Source organism: Coccinella septempunctata, chromosome 2, assembly GCF_907165205.1.
Source record: "Coccinella septempunctata chromosome 2, icCocSept1.1, whole genome shotgun sequence".
Lineage (NCBI taxonomy): Eukaryota > Metazoa > Arthropoda > Insecta > Coleoptera > Coccinellidae > Coccinella > Coccinella septempunctata.
This window is the reverse complement of record NC_058190.1, coordinates 4,030,191-4,056,479: the sequence shown is the minus strand read 5'-3', so window position 1 is coordinate 4,056,479 and position 26,289 is coordinate 4,030,191. Positions and strand designations below refer to the sequence as shown.

The window sequence follows — 26,289 nt, the reverse complement described above, 5'->3', positions numbered from 1 at the left end:
ATGAAAATGATATTCTTATATTATATTACATCGAAATTTCTCCACTTTCTGTTGAAATTATTTACATAAATTTTCCGCTATTACCGTTGATGAAAGAGTACATTTTCTGTGTTAATTAAAGTAAACAAAATATAATTATATGCTACAGCTATATTTCGAACTATGTCTGTTCCAGAGGGATCAATGGAATACTCAATTTTTCCAATCTAGTTAAGGATGCCAAATTTAAGCATTTCAAGTATAATTAAAAAACTTCATGCCTTCCATAAGAGATGACATCAAATCTCCTCATTTTGAAAACTATGAGCATGTGAGAAACTTCTCCAAAAACTTTAATTCATTCATTTGCTGATTTTTCGTAACAAAAATTGGTTCAATTTGAACATCAGTATATTTTTCGGTTCTTGAGTGAAAAATTGTAAGGGAAAAGTGGGAATTGAAAATTTTTATTTGCTGAATTTCATTTTGATTGAGAACATGATTTTCGAATTGAGATATTCTTATCAGCCAATAAAACTGTGCTCAGATGGGAAAACAAATATTTCAAATTTACGGTTATCAGTAAATATGTCAAATGAACTTAACCACATAAACATCTTCCTTATTGAAGAAAATTTTCTGTTGAGAATAAATGAATCAATATTACTAACCAACAATTTAATCTCTTAATTTTTCCAAGATCTGATATCTTCGTTCTAGCAATAACCATTTCTTCGGTAAGTCGCTTTACCATTTTGAATCAAATACATAAAATTTTATGTACTCTATAAATGAACAGGTGTTCGAAACATTCACATAAACCGAATGTCACTACATATTATGAATATTCAATAAAATTCTTATTTATTGCATATTACAGTTAAGTTCACGCTAAAGAAAAACTCGCGATGTTATCCGAAGAGCTGTCAATTTTCAATTGAATAAAAAAGGAAATCAAAACAAAGTTCCACAGAACTGTCACCATCTGTCATAGAAATATCGATAACCTCTGGATACCATTCATTTGGCAAGAAGAAATTGGAATAAAATACGAGAAAAGTGATTGATTTCAAGATTTTCTGCCAAGGCTTTTATCAGTAATGAAAGTATAAAAAATTCAAAACATAAAACATTGATAGGACTGAATATTCTGTGATCTAAAATTAAAATGTCGGATTGGGCGACTGGCCTGCATTTGGATTGGTGATTGCAGTGATTGGCCATTGGCTATTTTCGATTTAAAGGCGCTTATTTTGCTTTCGGAACATTTAATTGGTTTATTTGTAAGACTTGAATATATTCAAACTTTGCTTTGTGATTTATTTCGTGATGTCGGCGAATGTATATTTTGTTAACGCGTAAGGAAAATTATCGATAGAGTGAAATTTTCAGCATTTCATAATTTTTTTTACAGCTCAGATGTGAATGATGAAAAAGCCGACGTTATCTCCCAATGTGATGATCATAGTCAAACACAAAGTGAGGCTCAAAACGCCTTAAGTACATTCTGGACTAAAGTGATGGAAGAAATTAAATCCATAAGAACTGTTAGTGTCTTGCCAATGATATCAACTCATGATATAGTCTCAATCCCACAATATGAATGTGTATATTATTTCAGATGGATCTCAAACAACAAGTACTTCCTTTAGCTCGAATAAAAAAAATTATGAAATTAGATGAGGATGTTAAAATGATATCTGCTGAAGCTCCACTCCTCTTCGCCAAAGCTGCTGAAATATTCATTCATGAACTCACGTTGAGGGCATGGATCCATACTGAAGATAATAAGAGGAGAACACTTCAGGTTCGGTTTGTCTGTAGGTAACGATTGAGATCAGTAATTTTAAATTATGATAATTTCAGAGAAATGATATTGCAATGGCTATCACAAAATATGATCAGTTCGACTTCCTCATCGATATTGTACCTAGGGATGATATAAAAACCAATAAAGTTCGAGATGATGGCTCAAGAAGTGGCAGTGCAGATCAAGTTCAATATTACCTTCAGTTAGCACAGCAGCATAATGCAAATTTGCAAAATTTATCAAACAACTCTACTGCAGCTACCACTGCTACAGCAGCTACGGTAACCCAACCGAACACAATACAAATTGTTCAACCTCAACAGGTCCAGACAGTACAAGTGGGTACAGTGGATCAGGTAAACATAACATGTCCAAAGAGTTACATTCTTGTTGGGGAAATTGAGTTTTTCATGTATATAGAATCGAATTAGGTACAGGGGCTAAAAGAACTTTTTATCATTGTTGTTTCCTATAGACTGGTATTTTCCCTGCAACAACCAATTGAACACTAGCTGACCTACTTGGGTAAAAATTCTGGGAGTACAACACAGATGGCGCCACATTGAAAAATCTGTATTTGTTAGGCATAGACATGGAGTGATCAGCAGATCAATAAGTTGTCTATGACACACACAAAATTTATACATACTAGTCTCCTGCTCGGTTTAAAAGATACAGGCTGTTGATTATTTTTAGTTCTATCTCACAAACGATTTTATCGAATGAAATGGATTTCGGAATATAGTTTTTCATTTATTTGATGAATTTCTTTTCAACACAAGATATCACCCACTTCTTCCAGTTTTCTCATTATGACCATAAAAATACCAAAAATTCAAAGAACCCAACTCTTGAAACTAAGACGCTATCTGAAGAATATTCGAACATTTTGTAAAATAAAGGTATTATTCATATTTTCTCGTTTAATGCGCCGTTTTCGAGTAATTTGATGTTTAAAAATTAAAAAGTATCTGTGAAATTCGAAAAATTGGGTACTTTTTCTGAATACAACTCTGTTTAAAAGATGCACAGATGCGTATTGTCTCAGATTTAGCTAGTTACTCCACAGCCCTCTTAACTGTTTAAGAGGGCTGTGGTTACTCTGAAGGTAGTTTTGTTTTTCCAGGGGTGGTACAGCTCATTATGAAAACTAAAAATGGCTATATCTTTTTATCAGGGCCGAATTATAGTAAAAAAGTGTTCCTTTTGACCTCTAGAATATACTGTTGAAATATTTGTATGAGTCAGACTATCCCTGTATATTTTTGAGGGTGAATAAAGCTATGAATTCGCAAAAATTTCAGAACTTCAGATTTTCTTCTAACTTTTTCAAATACCGTAAATCATTTCTTTGAAATATAATTATTCACCAAGAAAACTCTCCATATACATAATTCAAATGGTGATTAGATTTTTCTGAAGACAAAACCCAAATTAATCCAATATCCTAGATTTTTGACAAGCATTTCATTTTCCACACCAGTACATATCCAAATAGAGTGATAGTCTGCGAAGACTGAAAGAAGTGCATATTCTTCTTCAACCGATAAATTTTATATTTCAGAATGGGTCCCCAACTTCTTCGGGAACACAACAAGCATCTGTATTCATTCAACAGACGTCGCCAGTTAGTCAGAATCAAACTGGAAATATTCAAATTTTTCAACAAATCGTCACTCCAAATGGTGAAATCCAACAGATTCCAGTGAGTTCCCTGGCATTTTTAAATTGAAGTTGTTTACATCAATTATTTTTAATTCCAGTTGAACCTCACACCTCAACAATTGCAGATGGTTAAAATGCACGTTCAGGGAAATCCCTCACAGCCTGTTATCATTCAGGCTGCTCCACTTGCTACAGCTCAACCACAGTTGCTTCAGGTAAGTCATCATTAGTGGATATTCTAGACTCTAGATAAAACTTCCTTTTTGCAGTTCAATCAAATTTTCCGTATTTCTGTATATACTATATAGAGAGGCCTGTTAAACTCGTGAAAATCAATCCACCATTGATAATACATAATACTATAATCGCACATACGCATCAAAAAAAATATACATACATACACCTACAAGAAACGAGTTTCTTCTAATTTTTTTTAATTTAGCAATCAAATGAGGTCCTCATTTCAAGAAACTCGTTTTTGGTAGGTGTATGTATGTATATTTTTTTTTATGCGTATGTGCGATTATGGTATTGTGTATTATCAATGGTGAATTGATTTTCAGGAGTTTAACATGCGTTTATAAGCTTTCAAACTTGAACAATTAGTGTTCAATATTATATAGTATGTAGTTATAGTTTGGTATGGTTTGAACGCTTCACCAGTCTTAACATGCGACCCAGCAAAGAATGATGGAGATTTGTTGACAAACTCGTCACTGCAAACGGAGGAAGGTTAAAGGCTAAATCATTTCTACCTATTAGTCTGCTTTCGTACGTAATGAAAACCCTGGAAAAGGTACTGGATGAACACATCAAAAAGGCCTTTCTGGATATTGAAGGAGCTTTTAACGGTGCCCTTACTGAGTCTTTAGAGAAGACTGCCAAGGTTAGGGGTGTCCTCTTACTATATCAAACTGGATCGACACAATGCTGAGCTCAAGAAATATCATACCTAATTTAAAGCAGGGTGGTGGGTGCCTGCAGGGTGGTGTTCTATCACCCCTTCTCTGGTCCCTTCTGGTTGACGATCTAATTACGATATTCAGCTACCTTGACGTATACATGATATAGTTGTTTACTGACGGGCAATGACGATGTAATCATCTCATCTGTTCTTCAGGAAACACTAACTGTAATTGAAGGTTGGTGCGAGGGTGAGCAGTTGGGCGTCAAACCTTGCAACACCTTGATTGTGCCCTTTATCAGAATGAGAAAATTCCAAATTTCTCATCCTATTCCATACGACAAGTCAATTCCACTTGTAGAAGAAGTCTGGGTATTACACTGCATAAGAACTAGAACTCCCACGTGGATAGAATCATCCACAAAGCCAGACACTCCCTCTGAGCCTGTCAAAGGCTTTGTGGAACAACTTGGGGAATAGCGCCGAAGCAATTCCGCTGGGTGTACATCACTGTGATTAGGCCAATAATCACCTAAGGCTGCATCGCCTGGTGGTCCTGCACAGAACGCAAAGAAACCCAAAACAAACTTTCGTGGGAACTGACCAGAGATAATCACAAGAACCAGCACGGACTCTGATTCTAAGCAGAGACGAATGCTTCTGTTATAAGGAACTCTATTTACAAGGACCTTGTTGGTTTACTGATGGCTTCAGAACCAAACAAGGCGTCATTAACCATCTGCTTGCCATGGGTTGGACGGGTAGGTTAATAAAAATCCTAACGGATAGCCAAGCTGCCAACAAATCTCTCGCAGCTGACAAATGCAACTCTGCACAGGAATTTGAATGCAGATCTAACCTCTCCAAACTGGGACGTCACAACAGACTGCAACTTATTTGGGTACCTGGACACTCAAGCTTCAGAGGCTTGAGGCAGATACTTTAGCCAGAGAAGGCGCAACTTCAGCGCTTATTGGCCCGGAACCAACCATAGGAATTTCTAATCCCTTAATCAGGGAACGAAACAACAGCTGGATAAGGCAGAGGGCCCTGGAATATTGGCGGAACCGTTCTAGACTACGTCATTCGCACAGGGCCATCTCAGTGCCTCCCACTCCATACACCAACTAATGGCTAGCATTTACTAGAACCAATCTGACATCTATAATGGCGGTCTTTACGGTACATTGCAGGCCGAGCTCACTTCCACAAACTTAGCATCGTGAATGAATCACTCTACATGCTCTGCCTAGAGGAGGACGAACGATTGAGCACATTTTATGTGACTGCCCGGCGGCAGACAGGGTCGGACATTGAGTCTTTGGCTCCCCTAAGCTGAATCTAGAGGAACTCAAGAATCACTTCCCCTCTAACATCCTATTCATGAGTATGGTGGGACCAGAGAGGGGCTGTTTAGGTCTCTGAGCTTGTTTGCGCGTCACAATAGACCGTTTTGGTCGCGGTGGCAATTTTGGTTGGTCCGACCAACACACCCAACAATCTGTAATCTGAAAAGCGACAATGTCTTGAAAACACTTGATCAGCAGCCTAACCATAGTGCATAATTGAGTTTGCTCATTATATTCCTGCTATGTACCATAATGGCGATAACTTTGAATTTTTGGATACTGTTTTGTATTTCCCATTCTTCCTTTCACATAGCAGCGCGTTAAAGTTCTTCTCAATGCCTACTTTTTTAATCATAACATCACTGGCTATAAGTTCGCTGATGAGATGTATTTGACTAGAGAGGACCAGGCTCTCTGACTTTCAAATTTCTCTGAACCTGCGCATTCTCTAGATATTCTCAGGATGGCCTCTATATACCTCTAGATGTAGAGGAGATCTGTGATGACCTCAAGTGCTCCAGTTGGGCACGTTCTTATAGTTCCAGTGATGCACCTACAGACAAGCTTTTGTACCTTGTCAAGTATTTTTCTCGTGCTTGTCTGCCATGCTTCAGCGAACCAGACTACTGCCACATAGGTTATCATCGATCTCACAACAATGACGTACATGCATCGCTGTATTTTAGGGTTATAGCCCCAAGTATTACCGGGTAATAATAATTTTTATTGAAACCTTTAGAACATGGTTCATGTATAGGACAAGTCATTTTACAACCAAAGAAAATTCAAACAGAAAAGAAAGATAGAGATTTCTGCACGCCATTAAATCTCTTATCGCAATACTAGCAGTATATTTATCATGCTCTTTCCTCAAACGCTTGCTGTGAGTTCACAGTTAATAGCTCATCCCGGCAAGCTACCGGTAGATTACCGCACAGATTACAGAGTAATCTGTGAAGTGATCTGCACTGGCTCCATATTTCGTCTGTATGAGTCTGATGGGCGAATGTTGCTATGGCGAGAACGTGGTCAACGTTATAATGAACATTTCATAAAGCCAACTATATCCTTCCTTAGCCACCAATTCGAGGTGCGCACTGAAAAAAATATGCCGGGAAATTTTATTTGACTGTTTCTATTCTTTGGAAACACTATAAGGTTTGTTCGTAGAGTGGTTCACAACGGTTGTGATTCATTCATTCATTCATTCATTCATTCATTGCTGTATCCCGTTACCAGGAATAAATCTACAAAAAGACATAAAAAAAAGAACAGACTTATAATTCCTTAGGCCTAATTGCGACTGTGTGCACTCCTGTGACAGAAGAGACCCAACCGTGACCTACAGATTCTTTCACACTCTAGGCATGGATAGTCGCCCACCAGATCTGGCCGCCGCAGTATCTTCTCGAGTCTCCATTATAACTGTGCACCATAGACCTCCAATGTGACCTGTCTAACGCTACTTGTTGTTATGATTGGCATTAACTGATTTTAGGGATTGATGTAGTGTATCCTTAAACCGCTTATACTGGCCTCCTGGTTTCCGGGCTCCCTCTGTCAATTCGCCATACAGAGCTATTCTGGGGAGTCTTGTGTCTTGCATCCTCAGAATGTGACCGCTCCATCTGAGTCGGGCCCTCGTTACTTGAGTCTCGATTGTTGTACAACTCGCGCGTTGCAAGACTTCTGCATTCGAAACTTTGTGGAACCATCTGATGTGCATTATCTGTCTTAGATGACGTAGTTGCGTTTGTTCGAGCTGTTTAATATGTCGCCTGTAGGGCGTCCAGCTTTCGCTTCCGTAAAGAAGCTGCTTTGTAAACAGCTGTCTTGGTATTCAGAATGAGGTCGAGATTTTGAAACACTCTGTCCTTTAGCTTCCATAATGCCCGTGATGCCGAATCGGTTGTGTATTTCCGTGTCTAGGTTAGCCCTAGTTGTGAACTGTACAGAGCAAGCGCAAATGGATTTTTGCTACCCTGAAATGCAAATGCTTGCTCTGTACAGTTCACAACCGTTGTGAACCACTCAAGAACAAACCTATATTATAGTGTATTATTTGATAACTACTCTTTCATATCTACCGTTACATGATTGCTTTGCCTTGGGTTGCCTGAGAGGAATTATTCATCAAAATAAAGAACCAGGATCCTCTAAGTTCCTCAAGAGAGGCAAATGTTTTTTTCCCCTTGAATTAATAGACTCAAACTTGCATTAATTTGTTCTGAACTGTTTTCAGGTAGCACCTCAAACCGCTGGCCCCCAACAGGTGTTTTTAGCACAGAGTAATGGCAATGGAGAAACGGAATGAATTTAGAGTATAGGCTAAGGATATTATTTATTTTAGTACTTTCACTTTTTAAGAAGAATATCTGTCACAATCTAAATGTAATATAAATCAAGTGTAAATTGCTCTTTGTGATCTCATACTGACGAGTTGTAATTGAATAATCCACATGGGAATGGCTTCTTATACTTAAGATAGTCGACTTTTTGATAAATACATATTTGTTTTTCCCATTCTTATCATGTGTTTCTTTTGACCTCGAGAATCTACTGGACTCACACTGTATAAATCAATGCGTCAACGGCTAATAAAACTCTTTTCAAATGTGAATATGCATGTACCTATTGCCATAATTCAATTAAAAATTATTTTTAAACGTATCAAAAAGAATTTTAATGTCTGGAAGTAAACAGAAAAATCCACAAGGCCACCAACATAATAGAAGGCATGATTTCCAAAGAAAAAGTGTTTTTGAAACAAATATCTTGTTTCTTGTTGTCTTGCGTGTTTCGAATTTCTTGTAATGTTGTTGTGGTGCATACCATTTGGAATAATTTGGATTATTGAGAGCCTTCTTACTTCCAACTCTTTTTTGTGACTCTTTTTCAAAAATAATTAATAACTACGCCACTGCGTATATAAACAGAATCACAAAATGAGTAGACCGTTAGTTCAGGAGAAGCATAAAGAAACTTACTTTTATTCAATGGTCAGCAAGCAATGACATTACTGTGACTTTTGTGACCTTGATGTTGACAAACAATTACTGACAGTTCTGGCTAGTGTCAGTGTCATTTTACTTGTACTAGTTTTTGTAAAAACGGAAGGTGCGCCAATCTTGATTATTTTCAATAATGAGTTTATGTTTAAATGGAAATAAGCTTGGTGTAGTGTTGTGAATTGAATTTATCTGTAGTTATTCTAAGGTTTTACGTCGAAGGTGTATTTTAACCTTCTTGTGATAACAAATAACCGTTTCCTTATATTCAACGTAAATCAAAAGCGGCAAGCATTAGTAATGATCATCGCTAATTTTAATTGATGAACAAGAAGCAATCCCCAATTGATACGGTACGATATTGAAGGTAATAAATCATTAACCATCTTTACCTTGAGTTGGTGCAGTGAAAAAATCGTTACTTCGTTCGTAAACCCCGTTATTTGTATAATTTTTGACTTATATCTAATGTTATATTCAATAAATCTGAAGGAATAGATTGTTCGATATAAAAACTAAATTGACTGAAATAGTAACTTTGTCGTTTCTAATCAAATACCAAGACTTACACTAGATTCAGTATAAATGAGAGCCTGTGGAGGTGACTGTCCTTACCCGAAGCAGAAAAGTTTTTGATGAACACCGTAGTGATATTATTCAGAGAATGTCTTTTGAATTTTAGTGTACATCACAATTCAAGAATGGCCAGTGGTGATAAAAAGAGTCCTCAGTTGAATAAATTGAAATTGAAAGTGAGCAATAATACTCATGTGACACAAAGTGACTCGGATGCTAGTGTGGATACTGCTAGTTTAAGTGCTGAAAGTGTTCCCGAACAAAATCATACCATACAAACTGGAAAAAAAAGGAAAAAACCCAGGAGAGGTTCCGAATGGGAAATAATGGAGGGATTGAAAGATGGTCAGCGTTATGAGAACAAACCACATCTTTATAAAGGATTTTTACACAAAAAAAGGAAATGGCCTCTGAAGGGTTGGCATAAGGTAAGAACTACTTCATAAAATATTAGAACACTGCTATATTGACTGAAACATATAGGTTTAATGAAATAATTATTCATTTCCTTAAACAACTGCGGTTAGTATGTTGTGACAACGGTGGCTTATGAACATTGATTACTCCAAAAATTGCTGTACATTTATCATAATAATATAGAAGACTATTGTAGGGTTAAATAATTCATGCTCTCTATAGGCTGTCCTACCAGAAGTGCCCATTTCTTGGCCATTTGTAGTTTAAAGAGCAATATACATATAATGGATCTGTTTGAAATTTTGTACAAAGGAATAAAGGAGATGGCTCTTACTTTTTGAAATATCTGCAAGGATTCATGACTTCTGCTTATACCAGAAATGAATATTAACTTGCTTATTTCAAATGGTAAAATTAATGAGTATTATAAAATTTTCTAATGATTTCTCAATTTCTATGTTTATTTTGTGCAGCTTTCCCAAAGCTATCTATTGAGTTATTCACAATTTTTTGAATAAAAAATGGCAGATGAAAACTCATAAGAAGCCCTTTATATCTCAGAAGATCAATGCACAACCCCAGATCTGGTGTATGATGCTGGTTGCCGAAAATATTTTCAATATTATTCTCTCAACAATATTGGGTTCTGATCTACAGGGGGTTCAAACGAGGCTGTCAAATCTCAAATTAGATCATCAAAATAGATGAAGTATTTTGAATGTTCCCTATACATAAATTATTGTACCGTTGGTGAGATATTCGGAAATAAAGGTTGCATGAGAGGAAATGAGCTAATATGAATATTTATCTGTATTCGGCCCTTCATATTATGAAACTCTATGACAATATGTAGTTGAAAAAAATTGGCTTGTGTCTTTTGTTGACATTTGTTCAGAAATGGCTCAACTTTCGAATTTGTATCCAGAATTTTCAAATTGACTTATTACCAGAATTAATTCTCAAACGTTGAGCCAACTGTTAAAAATAGAAACATAAAAACAAGCATAAATATTTTCATATTCAGAGGAGAGCACAAATAAAAATGTATACCTACATATCTTATTTGGTACCTAATAAGTGTAGGTAACCTCGAGAATAACTCAAAGAATATTTCACCTAATTTTATTCTAAATTTAAATGCGGATATAAAACACAATCATTGAATTTGAGAGTATCTAATTGCCATTTTCTGAAATCCAACTTTAACAGTCCCCTTTGATCCTCCTGTATATCAGAACCTTATTTTAAGTAGGAAATAACATTAAAAATCTTTTAGACGACCAATTTTATGAATCGGATGTGAGTTTATGCATTGCTACTCAAGATAGCTACATGTAATGCTGCACAGAATAATTGTAGAATTTTAAAATACATTCGAAAATGCAATATTATTCAGGGTTTCACTCTCTGCTTAAAATAATCCATAATTAAACTAGAAACCGAATTACATCTACTTGTGCTCTGAAATAATATACGCTGACAATGTACTTACACTACGGATCCTCATGAGACTTTTAAAAAAAAAAATTATTTGCTGGTTAAACGTAGGTTAACTCAAGAAGAAGTTGCTAAGCATCTCAGAGTTTCTCAAAGTGTAGTTAGTAGAGTGTGGAATAGCTATCATACAAGTGGAAATGCTGCAAATACTCATGGGGGTGAAAGAGTTAGAGCTTCAACTGTCGCACAAAATTATTATATGTATGCAAATTACCCACTTACCAGCAGTGTATTAGTTTATCCTATAGCACCTTCAAGAGTACCATAGATAGATATACATATATAATATAATACAATTTACAGAGTGAGTGAAAAGTAACTGAGAAAGATAATATTTTTCAAAAAAAGGCTGCAAACAGGTCAATTTTTTTACGACGTTTCATGTATAATTTACGAGTTTGTCATGTTCTCTTCAACAAAACCCTGACCTTTTTGTACCAGATAGATAGACCCTTTGTTACTCAGGATGAATTGTCATTGAAGATTTTTATTTATCAATCTTTTTCGATTATTGGAATCAAATGGTTAACCTTCTGAAATTGATGTTTTCAAAGAGTTATCAAAAACATTATTTTTCTGTAGGATAGTAAGTAATGAAAGGACGCATTAATTACATGTTCATTTATTTTTGTAATTATCAATTTTATTCAGATAATTCATCAATTACTACTACCCTACAAACTGCACAAATTCATATCTATGCTATTTACTACTAAACAAATTTTCAAACAGTTTCATTTTCATTTTAAATTAACCAACTTTTCATGTAGTACTGTGGAGTTAGTCATGTTCCCTCTATAAGGAGTGTAGTTGAATTTTGGTACAGATAATGATTTGGTGATTGATAGATTGATGGGTTTTCCCATCAAACTTTTTCATCACAGGGTTGAAATCGTTGCAAATTAGAATTTGTATTTTTTTATATGAATTCTGTAGTCTTTAGCATATTGAACACTCCTGTGTTCGATGTGATGATGTAATGGGTAAAATAATTGAAAAGCTTGAGGTAAAGTCGATGAAAGTCATACAACTACATGATTGTTGTATATTGGTGCGATTTAAGAATGAAACAATTCAATATTGGTCATTATTTACTTATGTCTATCACTTGGTATTCAGTATCTTCTCAGATAAATTTTTGGTGAATGAATAAATGTAGAGTAGAATAAACACGTTATCTACACATATTATTGCGATATTTACCATTATTTATTTTCGTTTGATTTATCCATTAAAATTCTTCTGTTATACATTCATTTAAATTTGATTAGAGGATAATGACATATTAATAGTTATTTTTTCCCTATTTCTGTGGTCTTATCGATGAATGGAAGAGTTCAGAAACGCCAACTTTGTGAACACTTCAATGGACAAGGAAAAGTGTTATTTTGAATTATATTTGTGCCTTGATTTGTGCCGTTTGGTTGCCTGAATCACGAGGGGTGAACCGGTCATGAAAATGTTGTACACCACAATTCAGACAATTCACGCAATTCCTATAATAGCATATAAAACAATTCAGACAATTCAACAATTCACACAATTCAAGAAAATTCATGCCAATTCACGGCAATTCACGGACAATTCAATACAATTCATGGCAATTCAATACAATTGATGACAATTCAATACAATTCATGACAATTCAATACAATTCATGACAATTCAATACAATTCATAGTTATGTATTTTTTTTTAAATATATATTTTGGGAATTTTCTTCACATCACACTATGAGAGGTCTGAAACCACTCAATAATATGTGTTATAGATATAGCCAGATAGTACATAAGGCTAACTGAGTCTAGCTTACAGAAATTGCTTCTATCCATGGTTATCCTATACTTCATTGTTTGATGTACTATTAACCTCCCCTCATCAACATAGTTATATAGGCTGATTCAAACAACTTTGAAATTCAACTGAATAAAATGTTGTGAAAACGACCTAATATAGGATAAGAGCATTCCCTTCCATAACGACAATTTTGGATTTTTCCAAATTGAGGTATAAAATTGTATGATCCGAAAAAATACATTCAGGTAAATTTTTTAAAATTCCCTCAGCAAATGGCTCTAGAGTTATTCTGTGCATAAAATCTTTTTGGTCAAAATGGGCAACCCTAATATTGAATACAACAGAGCGTTTGTAGGTTTTTCCAAATTGAGTTATAAAATTTTATGAAGCGAAGAAATACTTCTAGGTGGAATCTTTTGAATCAGTACCTTCTATCAAACGCAAATTGATCGAGTAGTTGAAAAAAATGGTTACTGTGCAAGCTATTAATTAAAATTAATAGCTTGCACAGTAACCATTTTTTATGTATGATTTAAAAATCATACATCAACATGTCGAGTTATTTTATGGAATTTTATGAAAGTATGTGAAGTACTACAAAATAATAACACAACTTACCAGGTTTCAGAAACATGGTGCGTTGAAATCAAGATTGTGTTCTCATGAAAGTTGTTCGTTCAATTTATATGGAATAACAAAGAGCTTACAGAATAACCATCAAGAGATTCGACACACGTGCTGAAATATCTATGTCTACTTTTTGAATGCTGAAAACAATTATTAATATTATTAATTCATCTTCACTGATTAATCAACTAAAAATATATCCCTCTCCGAATTGCCCAATTCGGTGATCCTTAGTGTGTACCTACATATCTAGGAATTCATTCAACGCGAACCTTAATTATTACATTACTAAAGCTCTATTGATTACAAACATTAGACAAATGTTTCAAATAATTTTTATTTTAGACTTGGGGAGACATCTCCAAGCGAGTCTCCAAGTCTTAGATGAACCTCCGAATGATCTTTGCCAGGTTGAGAGGGAAGAAGCTGTGAATATATAATTGACATTATTGCAATCGATATACCGATATAGACCGACATTTCGATTTAACATCTTCTCAGAAATTATAAAAGTGTTAAAAATGAGGTTGAAATAACCAAAATTATATGATATGCATTGAAGAAAGAACGCCCGTTCTCAACAATGATTTTAATGGGTTATTCCCAACAGAGTAATAAAACGGTTTCAACCAAAGGAATCGTTTCAGGTACCTGCTATTGAACGCAAAGAGATCGGGACCAATATTCACCAATATTGTTGGTGAATAGTCCCTGTACAGGTTAACAATGTGTTTTGATGACTGTTCATGATGTAAAATGTTATATCGAACCAATTTACTCTATTCTCAAGAATGCACATGTCTCGAGAAAATTTGAAATTTTTAACTTTGAATCCCTCCAGGCCCGTACGGGCTGACAATGAGCTTTGATGATTTTCATTGGTATAAATCAAGGTATGAATAATATCCGATTGCACCATATCTCATTCTTTCTCCAAGAGAAACTCAAATCCTAAAACGAGCATTAATATCTTTTTCAGAACTGTAAGAATTGTATACTGAACAATACAGTTATCCTTAGAGCGCGGCGTTGACAGATTGTAACTGTGGATGAAAGAAACCTGGCTTCACAACCGTAGGAGATTATTGTGTATCAATAAGAAATAATGAAAAAATTAGATGTTGTATAATTCTTACCTGCTCAATCTTATATCACTTTAATTCAAATCACAGAATACAGAAATTAAACTCGGAGTTTGCACTATTGCGCCGGCATGCGACTATATAGGTACATGTCTACATGAATATGACTATATACATGTCCATATACATGTGCAAATCTCCCTTTCTGCGTCCTAATAGTTGGACAGGTTGGACACCTGTGAATTGCAAGACAGCGAATCGCCCAACAATTAGAAAATGCATTGCAATTCATAACAATTCCAGACAATTCATGAGAATTTTCGAACAATTCACGGAAATTAATAGTTCAGAACAATTCTTTATAATTTACGACGATGGGCAAGTTTCCTAAAACTCCAAAATCGAATTCAAATTATTTATGGAAACCCATTTCCATTAGTTATCCAACACGTAAGAGATTCGCTTCAAAATTCAGATATACACCCTTCGAAACTTAATAAACATTCGATTGTGTAAAAGCGTGTAACGTAGAATGCCCTTACTACAGTCTAGTAATTTTTGTCAATTCGACACCAGTGAAACCGATCAAGAAAATATAGAATTCCATATCCACCGAAATATCCACATATTACAAAAAAAAATTTCTGAATTCTATACCTTAGAACATATCCATGTTCTATAAGAGAGCTCTTCTGAAATCACAATTTCCGACCGAATGCAATGTGTTGAAATTCTAAAAAAATAAATTTCCATATAGGTATGTATTTGAGTTATAAAAATTCTTAGATTTTGAAATTTAGAAAAATAGCCCATTCTCCACAATTCACGACAATTCTCAACAATTCCTGACAATTCACACAATTCTTGGCAATTCACAACAATTCTTGATAATTCACCACAATTCCTGGCAATTCATGACAATTCTCAACAATTCTTGGCAATTCAATTCAATTCATGACAATTCCTGCAATTTGTACACCACAATTCACGACCGGTTCACCCCTCGCTGAATCATTTTACAATCCTTGTAACTGTGCCAGCCCTGGCGCATTAAAGGGCCCCTCAAGACAAACGAAAAAATAGTAAATGGGGTTCCCATAATTTTATTCGGTTGTACTCGCGATATTTTTCTGATATTATAATGAACAAAACATGTAAATTCAATAGTAACCAATAAAGGTAATTATACCCGAAAAATAGAGAAATAGTCCCAAATTATATTTGAAGATACATAAATACATACAGTGTGGTCCGACGAAAACTGAATGAAACTAAAGAGTCTCTCATAACCCTTTGATTTTAAATGAGAATGATGGGTGTTGAGATACCTCATGTTGAAGATCTTGTCGAGTACTATCTGATTCTGAAATTTCGCTTCAAAATTTTTATCGATAACGAAATGACAGGTAAAATAGTGGAAGAGTACATACCGAGGTATACTTTATACTTACTTTTGTGATTAGTTATTTAAATGCTGGAAAAGTGCATTTTTCAATTCCATGCAGTAATACAGGGTGACCACGCCATGGGGCAGCTGTTGATTAATCTAATTCTATTAACTTTACAAAAAAGAGTTTCGAATGAAACTTACCTCTCTTTAAATAGAGCATCTCCTAAAATTATTTAGAACTATACAAAGTGTTTCCTTTCTTCTGCACAGCTATCAAATTTGTTATTTCAAATGAAACCCTATATATTTTTACATTTTTGAATTCCTTGTTAAATTTGAATATGAGTTTGTTAACACAACTATTTCTGAATTCTTATGGCCGTTTGCACCGTTTGTCTAAACAACGATTATATTCTTAAACAACGTTTAATTCCTTAACCGGGTTGCACCGTTCCTAAACGTTGATTATAAGGCCCTTAAACGCTGTTTAAACTAAACGCAGAAATTTGCTCGATTAAAGCTCGATTAAAACGTTGATTGAAGTAATACTTCAAATTCGATTGACAACTGTGTTTTCTATTTGTGTCGATAAAAAATTCGAATTAATAATGGATGATTTGGAAGATGAGATATTACTTGATAATGATCTTGATGCACTTGGCAATATAGAATTTTGATTTCCCAGATGTTTTCCCCGTAGAAGAAATTATTTCGAAAGAATGGACCTCACTTTTGTCAGAAGATTTCGTTCAACGAAAGAAACCGTGTTTTTTTTTGCCATATATGGAGAATGATTTGGAATTTAATAATTAGTTATGTTATACAAATATACATATTTCAGGAATAATAGTGTTGACCCAATAAATCAATTGCTACCTACATTGAGATTTTATGCTAGTGCTGGTCAGTTGGTTCTGTTGATAATTTCATAAATGTAGATGTATTGGAGGGATCAGGAATTATTGCTGCAGTTTCATTAGCAATTGGTAAATTATATTCCGAATTCATCAAAATGACCAAAGATGAGAATATAGTGCAAATTCAACAGTCCTTTCACAAGAAAGCTCCTTTTCCTAGAGTAATAGGATGTGTTGATGGTACCCATGTTCAAATTCAAAACACAACACCGAAACTCCAAAAGAAATGTTCAAATTTCCCACATTGACAACAGAATTTTAGTCAGAAAACCTTGACTTCTTTTTCTTTTTAATTCATCTTCTATGATGTGCTTGGCTGAAATTTTGAATTTTTTATACTGTGAGTGGTGTTGCCAAACATATCGATGATTAAAGTAAACAACGATTATGATTCCACGGTGCAAACCGTCAACCGCTAAGCAACGTTTAAATATTAAACATCGATTAGTTTAACCATGGTTACCAGCGAAACGGTGCAAACGGGCATTAACGTTTTTGGAGAAATTTGACTTTTTATTCATATTTTGACAGTTTGAGGTACTTACATAAAGGACTATAGCTCTGTTCCTATTCTATGTAATTGATTCAAATTTGGACTGTGTCTAGTCAATAATTGAAACACTAATTTTTTTTCAAATAACCACGAAAACAGATCTGTTATCAAAACAGAAATTCATCAAAATCTAAATTTTTTTAAATGGCAACCCATATTTTTTCTATTCATTATTTGAAACAACTACTACACCCTGTATAAGTACTGCTGAATACGTTCAAGTACATTACCTACTCAAGATTTCTGGTGTATTTTGACGGCATTCATTTATGCAAATCATCCAGTGATTCAGGCTGGGTAGCGTACATCTTGGATTTCAGAAAAAAGCCCAGTGGAGCCAGATCTGGTAATCTGGGTGGCCACTCAATATGTCCCTTCTTCCAATCCAGGCGAGAGGAAAATTTTCATCTAAGAACTGCCGCACCGGTTGAACGAAATGAGGTGGTGCGCCATTTTGTTGAAAAATGAGCGTTTGATGGTATTCTGCATTCTCCAATATTTGCACGAGGGCTGGATAATTAGCGTTCTGCAATAGATCTGGTAGCCGGCTGAATTTCTGGGGGGTAATAATTGAATGAACAATTGAAATTTTGAATTAAAACGGTGACACCCTGTAGTTATCTCGAACACGAATTTGCGTTCCCATATTTATAGGACTTTTTTTCTTAAAATTGTACAAGGAATCTCTCCATTTCATTTCATTATTATATTATTTTTTTTCATAAATAAAATTCAAAAATCGAATAGGATGTAGTGTTCAAGGGGGGAGGGGTCATTACCCCCTCCCCCATAGGGCATGGACATGCCCACTCTCATTCGGGAGTCGATCCTGTCTGTTTGAGAGTTACTTAATATCTTTGAGGAGGAAATGAGTGCTGTTGCCAATTTCCTATTTAGAAAATTTAAAAATGTATTTGGATCATTTCTACGATGAAGTAGAAAAAATCATGAGTTCACGGCATTTGCACTAACAACTAATAACATGAATAAGCATGGTTGGTATGACAACGGATTTGGTGTGCCTGTATAGTGTGTGAGGCAGACAATGAATGAACCTTATTTCTTTTCGATATTTTGTATATGAGCTGTTATCTAAACTGCTAATTGAATTATTGGATACGTACAGAGAAGATGCATGCAATGGCCATGAACGAAGTACATTTAATTTTAATTGGATGGATTATTTTTGTTATCTTGAACATCATATAAACTTTGAACCTTGTCATCGAATCCGCATGGAATATGAAGGAATTCTTGAATATATAGGGTGTCCCAGGATTAATGGGAATCAGTGATGGTTCGTGCCGTCTGGGTCGGCCAGACCCATGATATACAGGGTTGGGTATAAGTCTGGAATAAAATTATTATTTATTCAACCAATTACTCAAAATGAAAACTTTGAAACCCGTCAATTGATTCTTAATTAACCTCATTTTCCGTCAAAAAAATTGAGGGTTTTTCTTCAACCCCTTACCCACAACCCTATCCAAGTTTTTCAAATGGAAACATACCATGTGCGGACTCGTATGAGTTCGATTATGGGTATAGGTATCACCAATTCTGCCCACCCTATACAATTGGAAAATTTGGCGACTACAAAAACTCCCCTTTTTTACAATTTTTTCCGAATCGGCTCGGTAAGATGCATGCTGTTGAAAAGCCATAAAAAATGTTATTTTTAGTTCTCCCAAACGGTTTTATCGAATGAAATTAATTCCGGAATATAGTTTTTCATTTATTTTATGTATCTTTTTCGAACACAAGCACAAGATATCACCCACACATCCTCCAGTTTTCTCATTATGACCCTAACGCACCAAAAAAAAAAATACCTAAAATTCAAAAACCCATCTCATGAAATTAAATTATACGCTTTCTAATGAATATTTGAGCGTTTTGTAAAATAAGGGTATTCTTCATATTCTCTTGTATAAATGCGTCGTTTTCGAGTAATTTGAGGTTCAAAATAAAAAATATCTGTGATGTTCGGAAAATTGGTTCTTTGAGCGAATGCAACTCCTTCCAAAAGATCCACAGATGTGTAGTGTCACAGATTCATGTAGTTATTCTGAAGGTAATATTGTTTTTCCAGGGGTGGCACCCCTGATAGTACATGTATGACGAATTTCATGAGAATATCTGAAGTAGTATTGTAGATAACAATAATAAATGATTTATTCTTGAAAAATTTATCACCCTGTATCTCAAAAGGTAAGACGTTTAAGACATATATTCATATAAAGTTTTTTTCTTAAATTAGGCCCAAAAATCGCCCGAATAAATATTGACAATCAATTAGGAAACACCCCGTATGTACTACTTACATCTTCAAGGTAAAATCATCATAAAATTGAAATAAAAAATTCGCTGCAGGCTGCAGTCGCCTGTTTAATGAAGCGTTGGAAGCAAATGATATTGAAAGGAAAGTCTTTAGGGTTTTCACTCCCAGTCCAAAAATTTCCTCTTAATTTAATTCATTTTCCTCTGTTATTCAAATCTAGATTTTTCTATCAAACCCTAAAATCATACTCTGGTATCTGATGAAAATAAACATCTCGAAGCGAATGTTCCCGCAATAAATCGATGGAAGGTCAGTGAAAGTGATCCCTATCAATTGTTGAATAGTAGGTTTGTATGTTTCCGAAAGGCAAGCAACGATGGAATAGTAGTTGGGAAGCCCAAGAAGGAAATTCGGGATTTACTCGAGCGTGTCAGAATAATATTATATTATATGTTAATTAATTAATTAATATTATAATATTAATAATTAATATATTAAATAAATTAATATTATATTATATATAATATAAAGGGAGATACCTTGGACCCTGTAGACTACCTCTATCAAAAATTAGATCTGTATATCTGTATATATGGGGAATCTAGGAGAGCCTGTCAGAATAGTAAAAAAACGATCATTGTGCATACTCGAGCGTGTCAGATTAAGACGAGGATTAAGATATACATATTGCAGCAAGCCGAAACAATAAATAAAAGTTGACTATAAAGGTCACAAGAATAAGTTTTCTTGACTTACCTCCTCTCCTGGACTTTCGCATTTATTATAAGAGTTGTAGAGTATAACATTTCCTACAAATTTTGTCCGAAGCAATTTTTTCTACGTTTGAACGTTTTCGAGATATATGGCAATTAATGTACTGGGTTTCTACATTGTCCTTGGCTTTTGGCATGTGTGGCTAAGATCCTCGCCTTTATAGCCCTCTAACTCGAAAACGGTTAAGAGTATGAAAAATTGCTTCAGACAAAAGTTGTATAGAATTTTATTCTCTACAACTTTCATAATGAATACAGAACCGAGGCACAGGAAGGGAAGTATTTGAAAAAAAATGCCTTGTTATCATTTCCAAACTGTCAGATTAAGAAACCCCCCCTGATCAGTGTCAGATTAATGGGTCAACACGTCTGCAACACCGAGATTAACCATCTGTATGAAAATCTGACAACTCGAGAATTTTTTTTGTATTTTCAAAGGACCGCTGTGACCTTGCGTCAAGCCCGAATTGTCAGTCCCGAGGTCAGTCCCCTGAAAAGTAGCTTCTTAAGGGTCCAATTAACATAGCCTCTAAAAATCTGACACGCTCGAAATTTTTTCTTTTTCACCATTTTCAACTCTTCCGTATGACCAGCCCCACCATGCAAACTGTCAGATTAACATGAATTCATTATCAGAGACACGTAGAGTATATACAGTATCTTAATCTGACACGCTCGAGTATGTACAGGGGGGGCAAATTTCGATGTTTTAGCACTACAGCTTTTAAACCAGAGGAGATAAACAAAATCTGATACCCCATTTTCGTTCTCTTTTTCTGAGAAACTAACAATAGTAGTAGTGATTTTTGGCCACTTTCTTTTGTTTTCGAGTTATAAGCAAAAAGTAGAAAAATGGCAATATCGAAATAAATTTATATCTCCGCTAATACTGATGATAGAGCTCTGAAATTGAAACATTATAAAGGCACTTTTTTACGTAGAATCCAGTGGCGTGCTCGCCTTTTTAGCTGGATTTTTAATTATGAAGCTATGACCCAAAGTTATGTTTTTTTAAATGGGAACATTAGTGAGGTGTATGTGTTCGCTTTTATCACCACATTAGTTTTGTGTGCAATTTTTTGAAAGCTTAACTTTTACTGATTTCGAAAATATATAACATCATATGGTTGGTATCAATATAAATAATAGAAAATGGTCAAAAACTTTTCTTCCCAATATTTCTTTGGTTTCAACTTTTGACGAGCACAGAAAAATAGAGTTTCCTATAACAAAAGCAGTCTCCTTCAAGCAATGTCATTCTTTCTATGCTCTTTACCAATTTTCAGAAAATTTGAATCAAGATATATTTCATAAATTTTCATAATAATGAAAGGACTTATAGAAAGAGACACTGGTAATCATACGATGCTATATTCTTCTATGCTCATCAAAAGTTGAAACCATAGAAATATTGAGAAAAAAGGTTTTTGACCATTTTCTATTATTTATATTGATACAAACCACATGATGTTTTATATTTTTGAAATCAGTAAAAATTAAGCTTTCAAAAAATTGCACAAAAAAATAGTGTTCCCATTGAAAAAAACATAACTTTGGGTAATAGCTTCGTAATTGAAAATCCTGCTAAAAAGGCGAGCACGCTACTGGATTCTACGTAAAAAAGTGCCTAATGTTTCAATTTCAGAGCTCTATCATCAGAATTAGCGGAGATATAAATTTATTTCGATATTGCCATTTTTCCACTTTTTGCATATAACTCGAAAACAAAAGAAAGTGGCCAAAAATGACTACTATTGTTAGTTTCTCAGAAAAAGAGAACGAGAATGGGGTATCAGATTCTGTCTATCTCCTCTGGTTCAAAAACTGTAGTGCTAAAACATCGAAATTTGCCCACCCTGTACACCTGACGATTTTTTTTACATCTTTGTGAACCTGCAGACGCTTGCCGCTGAAAGTGCATACTTTATAGAACCTTTTTTCTTTCTACCATCTAATCTTTAATCCACTAGGTCTCCACGACGCTCAAGTAAATCCCGATTTAGCATCGTCGGCTCCCCAACTATGGTTCAGTACATGGATGGGCGACCGCTCTCTTTGTATTGTGCATTTTTTCATTAATCGCATTCATGAGACGCTGAACTTTATTGAATTCAAATGCGAAACCGCATTGACATATCATTTCTTAGATGCGTTTTTGTCATCCGCAGTTCGAATTTGATTGACCCATTTTCTATACGGCGTTCATTCAGAATTCCCATCGAAGCCCCGACGACTACGAATTTGATTGCCTCCGATTCGTGCCAATAGGTAGACGGGGTCATTATACAATGGCGCGGAATATCGCAGGATTAAACCTTGCCGCTTGAGGAAATTCTGAAAATTGCGCCGATCAAAACGACGCGACCGCAAAACAGTCCCAAGCACAAGTCTCTCGGGAATCGATATTAGTTAATTTTTTCCGGAGGGTAAACGCGGCGGCGGGCAAAATTAAGGCCGAACGTCGTCGCACGGAAACTGGGCGCGGGGAAAAGGCGAGCATCAAATCGACCTAATTACCCTTTTATCTTGGAAATAATTAATATTATTATAGTATGCTCGCTTCGAGAATTATGAACATCTCGGGCGGCTGTGGAAAATCGAAATTAGTTCAATAAAACAACTTTTTTATTTTAAATATGGATGGTATATTTTTTTATCTCATTTTATTCAAAAAAAAATAGCTTTTCAAAATTATAAACTGGGACTCGTACAAATATTTCAACAGTAGATTCTCCAGGTCAAAAGAAAAATTTTTTTTCCTTACCATTTTTTCCGAATAGGCTCAGTTAAAAAGATATAGGCTGTTTAAAAACCATAAAAAAATGTTTTTCAGTTCTATCTCACAAACGGTTTTTTCGAATGGAATGAATTTCGGAACATATACTCCATTCACATTTATTATTGCAGTCGGTCGGTTGAAATGTCGTTAATGTCATAACGCCGTTCATAGATAAACACTAACGCCGTTGCCACAACTAATATCTATAGGTCCTTTCGTTTGCATAAAAAGTGTAGCACTTTTCTACACTCGATTTTAGTATTCGTTTGCTGATTGAATTTACACCAGTGTAGAGGACGTGTAATTTATCTACATCTCCTTTTGACTATGTGTAGATAAACTACACTTTCTCTACACTGGTGTACATCAAATCGAGTGTAGAAAAGTGCTACACTTTTTATGCAAACGAAAGGAGCTAATTTTTATCACGAAAATGTCGAAAGTGATTGAAAAAAGAGACAGGGCTTCAAGAAGTGCTATTTAGAATTCATGTCCGTTCATTCAAATAGTTATACCCTGATATTCTAAAATCCACAGTACGTCAGACGGTAGCGAACATATTCAATGTAAGAGAATTTATATAATGTTTCATATGAATCTAAACGACTTATATTTCAGCTGAATATTTCCACAATCAGAAAGATTGTGAATGAAGAGGATGACAAAGAATCTCCTTCTATTGGGAGACCCAAAAAAGTGGTGGCATTTGAGAATTTCATATTTGAGCGAATTAATGCAAAAAGTTTACTATAGGATTTTCGATGAATGTCATCGTAGAATAAGTTCCCGAAAATTGATTTTTCTATTTTTCTTTCGACTTCTCCTATACATTGTAAATGTCTCAAGGTACCAATAAATACCTAATTATTATTGTTATATCAATGTATTAAGAAGAACATTCACAAATAAGCGTCAGTTGTCCTGTTAATTGTTTATTCGTGTGAAATTATTCTTCAAAGGTGAAGCTCATCATGACTTGAAACTTCCTATTCCTTTTACTTATATTGATGCAAGATGATTTTTGTTGAAGAATTTAACATCCTTGTAATCATCTATTAATTCCTTCGGGAGATACCCATTCCCAACCACTGCATCATATGCATTTCACCTTAGGGATAATATTTTTGAAATCTACAAATGATGTAAGCCAAAGAAGATAACGAACATTAACTCTCCTCAAGCTAGTGCATATTATGATATTATACTGATCTCTTGTATTTTCCATGCAAATAACTGGATTTGGTAAGCCTTCAAGCAGTTTGTATAAACTTCAATTATGTTCTTCACATATTTTCAACTTCGAATCTTCCGAAGAGATTCGACATTGTGATAGAATACGTAATTACTGAGATTTTACGTAGAACGCACAACATAGCGTTGATTTAAAACCCAAAAATGTTTTGACAAGCTTCATAACCCCACATTTTCGTACTATACAGAGTGAAATGTGTCAAATTTCCATGGCCAACCGAGTGCTAAAATAAAAGTGAATGGAGTATACTTGCTCATTTATTTGATGAATCTTCTTCGAACACACGATATCACCCACGTCTTCCAGTTTTCTCATTACGACCACTACGTACCAAAAAAATACCAGAAATTCAAAGAACCCAACTCTTGAAACTAAGTTGGACGCTATCTAATGAATATTTGAACGTTTTGTGTATGCCGTTTTCGAGTTATTTGATGCTCAAAAACAAAAAATATCTGTGATGTTCGGAAAATTGGATACTTTGGCTGAATGCAACTCTGTTTGGAAGATCCACAGATGTGTAGAGTCATAGATTTAGCTAGTTATTCTGAAAGGAATTTTGTTCCTCCAGAGGTGGCATAGCTCATTATGAAAACTTAAAATGGCTATACCTTTTTATCAGGTCCGAATCGGAAGATATGGTATAGAAAAAGAAGAATCTACTGTTATAATATTTGTGCGACTCGAAAGACTCACCCTGTATATATCGATATATTACTTTCTTATTCAAGAGACAAAATCACCATTTCAGTGAAATTTCAAGTTTTGTTAGAATTCTATGAAACCATTGGCCGAGCCATTGACCCCAAAATTGTTGTTCATTTTCAATAAATCTCCATCTTTATAATACCTTCGAATTGGAACTTTCCGTTCATAAAATTTCATTTATTAGCTGAAACTTCTATAACTTCAATAAAATCAAGTTATTCATGTTACATTGAATTTATCTGAATCCATAATTGAACTTGAAACAGATTATACGATTTTCACAAATTGTAGTTTACCTTCACCACCTGAAGATGCTATTCTGATAGCGAAACATGTGTCGTAGTTTAAAACTTATTTTGTGAAAATCGTATAATCTGTTTCAAGTTATTAATTCCCTTGTTAGATTTGAATATAAGTTTGATAAAACAACTAGCTCTGAATTATCAACGGTTTTCGACAAATTTGACTTTTTATCAATATTTTGACAGTTTGAAGTACTTACATAAAGGACTATAGCTCTGTCCCTATTCCATGTAATTGATTCAAATTTGGACTGTGTCTAGTCAATAAATGATACACTAAAAATGGGTTGCCATTTAAAAAAATTAAGATTTTGATGAATTTCTGTTTTTTATAATGGATCTACGTTTTCCTGGACCCTGTATATAATATGGTTATTCACAAAGAAAATTTTTAGGGACGGAGCTATAGTCTTTCATGTAAGCACCCCAAACTGTCAAAATATTGATAAAAAACAAATTTGTCGAAAACCGTTGAGAATTCAGAAATAGTTATTTTATCAACTTATATTCAAATTTAACAAAAAATTCAAAAATGTAAAAATATATAGGGTGTTCCATTCGAAGTTGATAGCTATGCGGAAGAAACGAACCTCTTTGTATAGTTCTGAATAGTTTTAGGAGAT

At 34.6% G+C, this 26,289-nt stretch overlaps 3 protein-coding genes across 8 annotated transcripts in view; 2 read left to right on the top strand and 1 right to left on the bottom strand.

The window, feature by feature from the left end:
* Window positions 1-910, bottom strand: part of LOC123307401 (dynein axonemal assembly factor 11) — a 35,404-nt gene extending 34,494 nt beyond the window's left edge. Inside the window, exon 1 of one of the 2 annotated variants that reach the window (XM_044889689.1) lies at window positions 651-910. In XM_044889689.1, coding sequence (XP_044745624.1) covers window positions 651-733 — 83 coding nt within the window. In that variant the 5' untranslated portion in view covers window positions 734-910. The remainder of the gene's footprint in view (window positions 1-650) is intronic. The other variant, XM_044889688.1, reaches the window with a different exon arrangement.
* A 162-nt stretch (window positions 911-1,072) lies between these two features.
* LOC123307403 (nuclear transcription factor Y subunit gamma) lies at window positions 1,073-8,236 on the top strand. Its single transcript, XM_044889690.1, has 7 exons — window positions 1,073-1,337; window positions 1,394-1,526; window positions 1,601-1,786; window positions 1,846-2,145; window positions 3,354-3,494; window positions 3,553-3,669; window positions 7,950-8,236. Exons 1-7 carry the CDS (start codon window positions 1,309-1,311, stop codon window positions 8,019-8,021), a joined length of 978 nt encoding a protein of 325 aa, XP_044745625.1. The 5' UTR covers window positions 1,073-1,308; the 3' UTR covers window positions 8,022-8,236.
* Window positions 8,237-8,774: 538 nt separating this feature from the next.
* Window positions 8,775-26,289, top strand: part of LOC123306633 (oxysterol-binding protein-related protein 3-like) — a 56,026-nt gene continuing 38,511 nt past the window's right edge. For 2 of the 5 annotated variants that reach the window (XM_044888727.1, XM_044888723.1), the window contains exon 1: window positions 8,775-9,719. In XM_044888727.1, the coding sequence (XP_044744662.1) occupies window positions 9,351-9,719 (369 nt within the window). In that variant the 5' untranslated portion in view covers window positions 8,775-9,350. The remainder of the gene's footprint in view (window positions 9,720-26,289) is intronic. The other 3 variants (XM_044888725.1, XM_044888724.1, XM_044888726.1) reach the window with 3 other exon arrangements.

Excerpts from the sequence above, each read along its gene's own strand:
- LOC123307403 (XM_044889690.1), top strand. The coding sequence starts at position 1,309 with ATGTCGGCGAATGTATATTTTGTTAACGC. Across the intron at positions 2,146-3,353 it reads AAGTGGGTACAGTGGATCAG|AATGGGTCCCCAACTTCTTC; the intron begins GTAAACATAACA and ends TTTATATTTCAG. Across the intron at positions 3,495-3,552 it reads GTGAAATCCAACAGATTCCA|TTGAACCTCACACCTCAACA; the intron begins GTGAGTTCCCTG and ends TTTTAATTCCAG.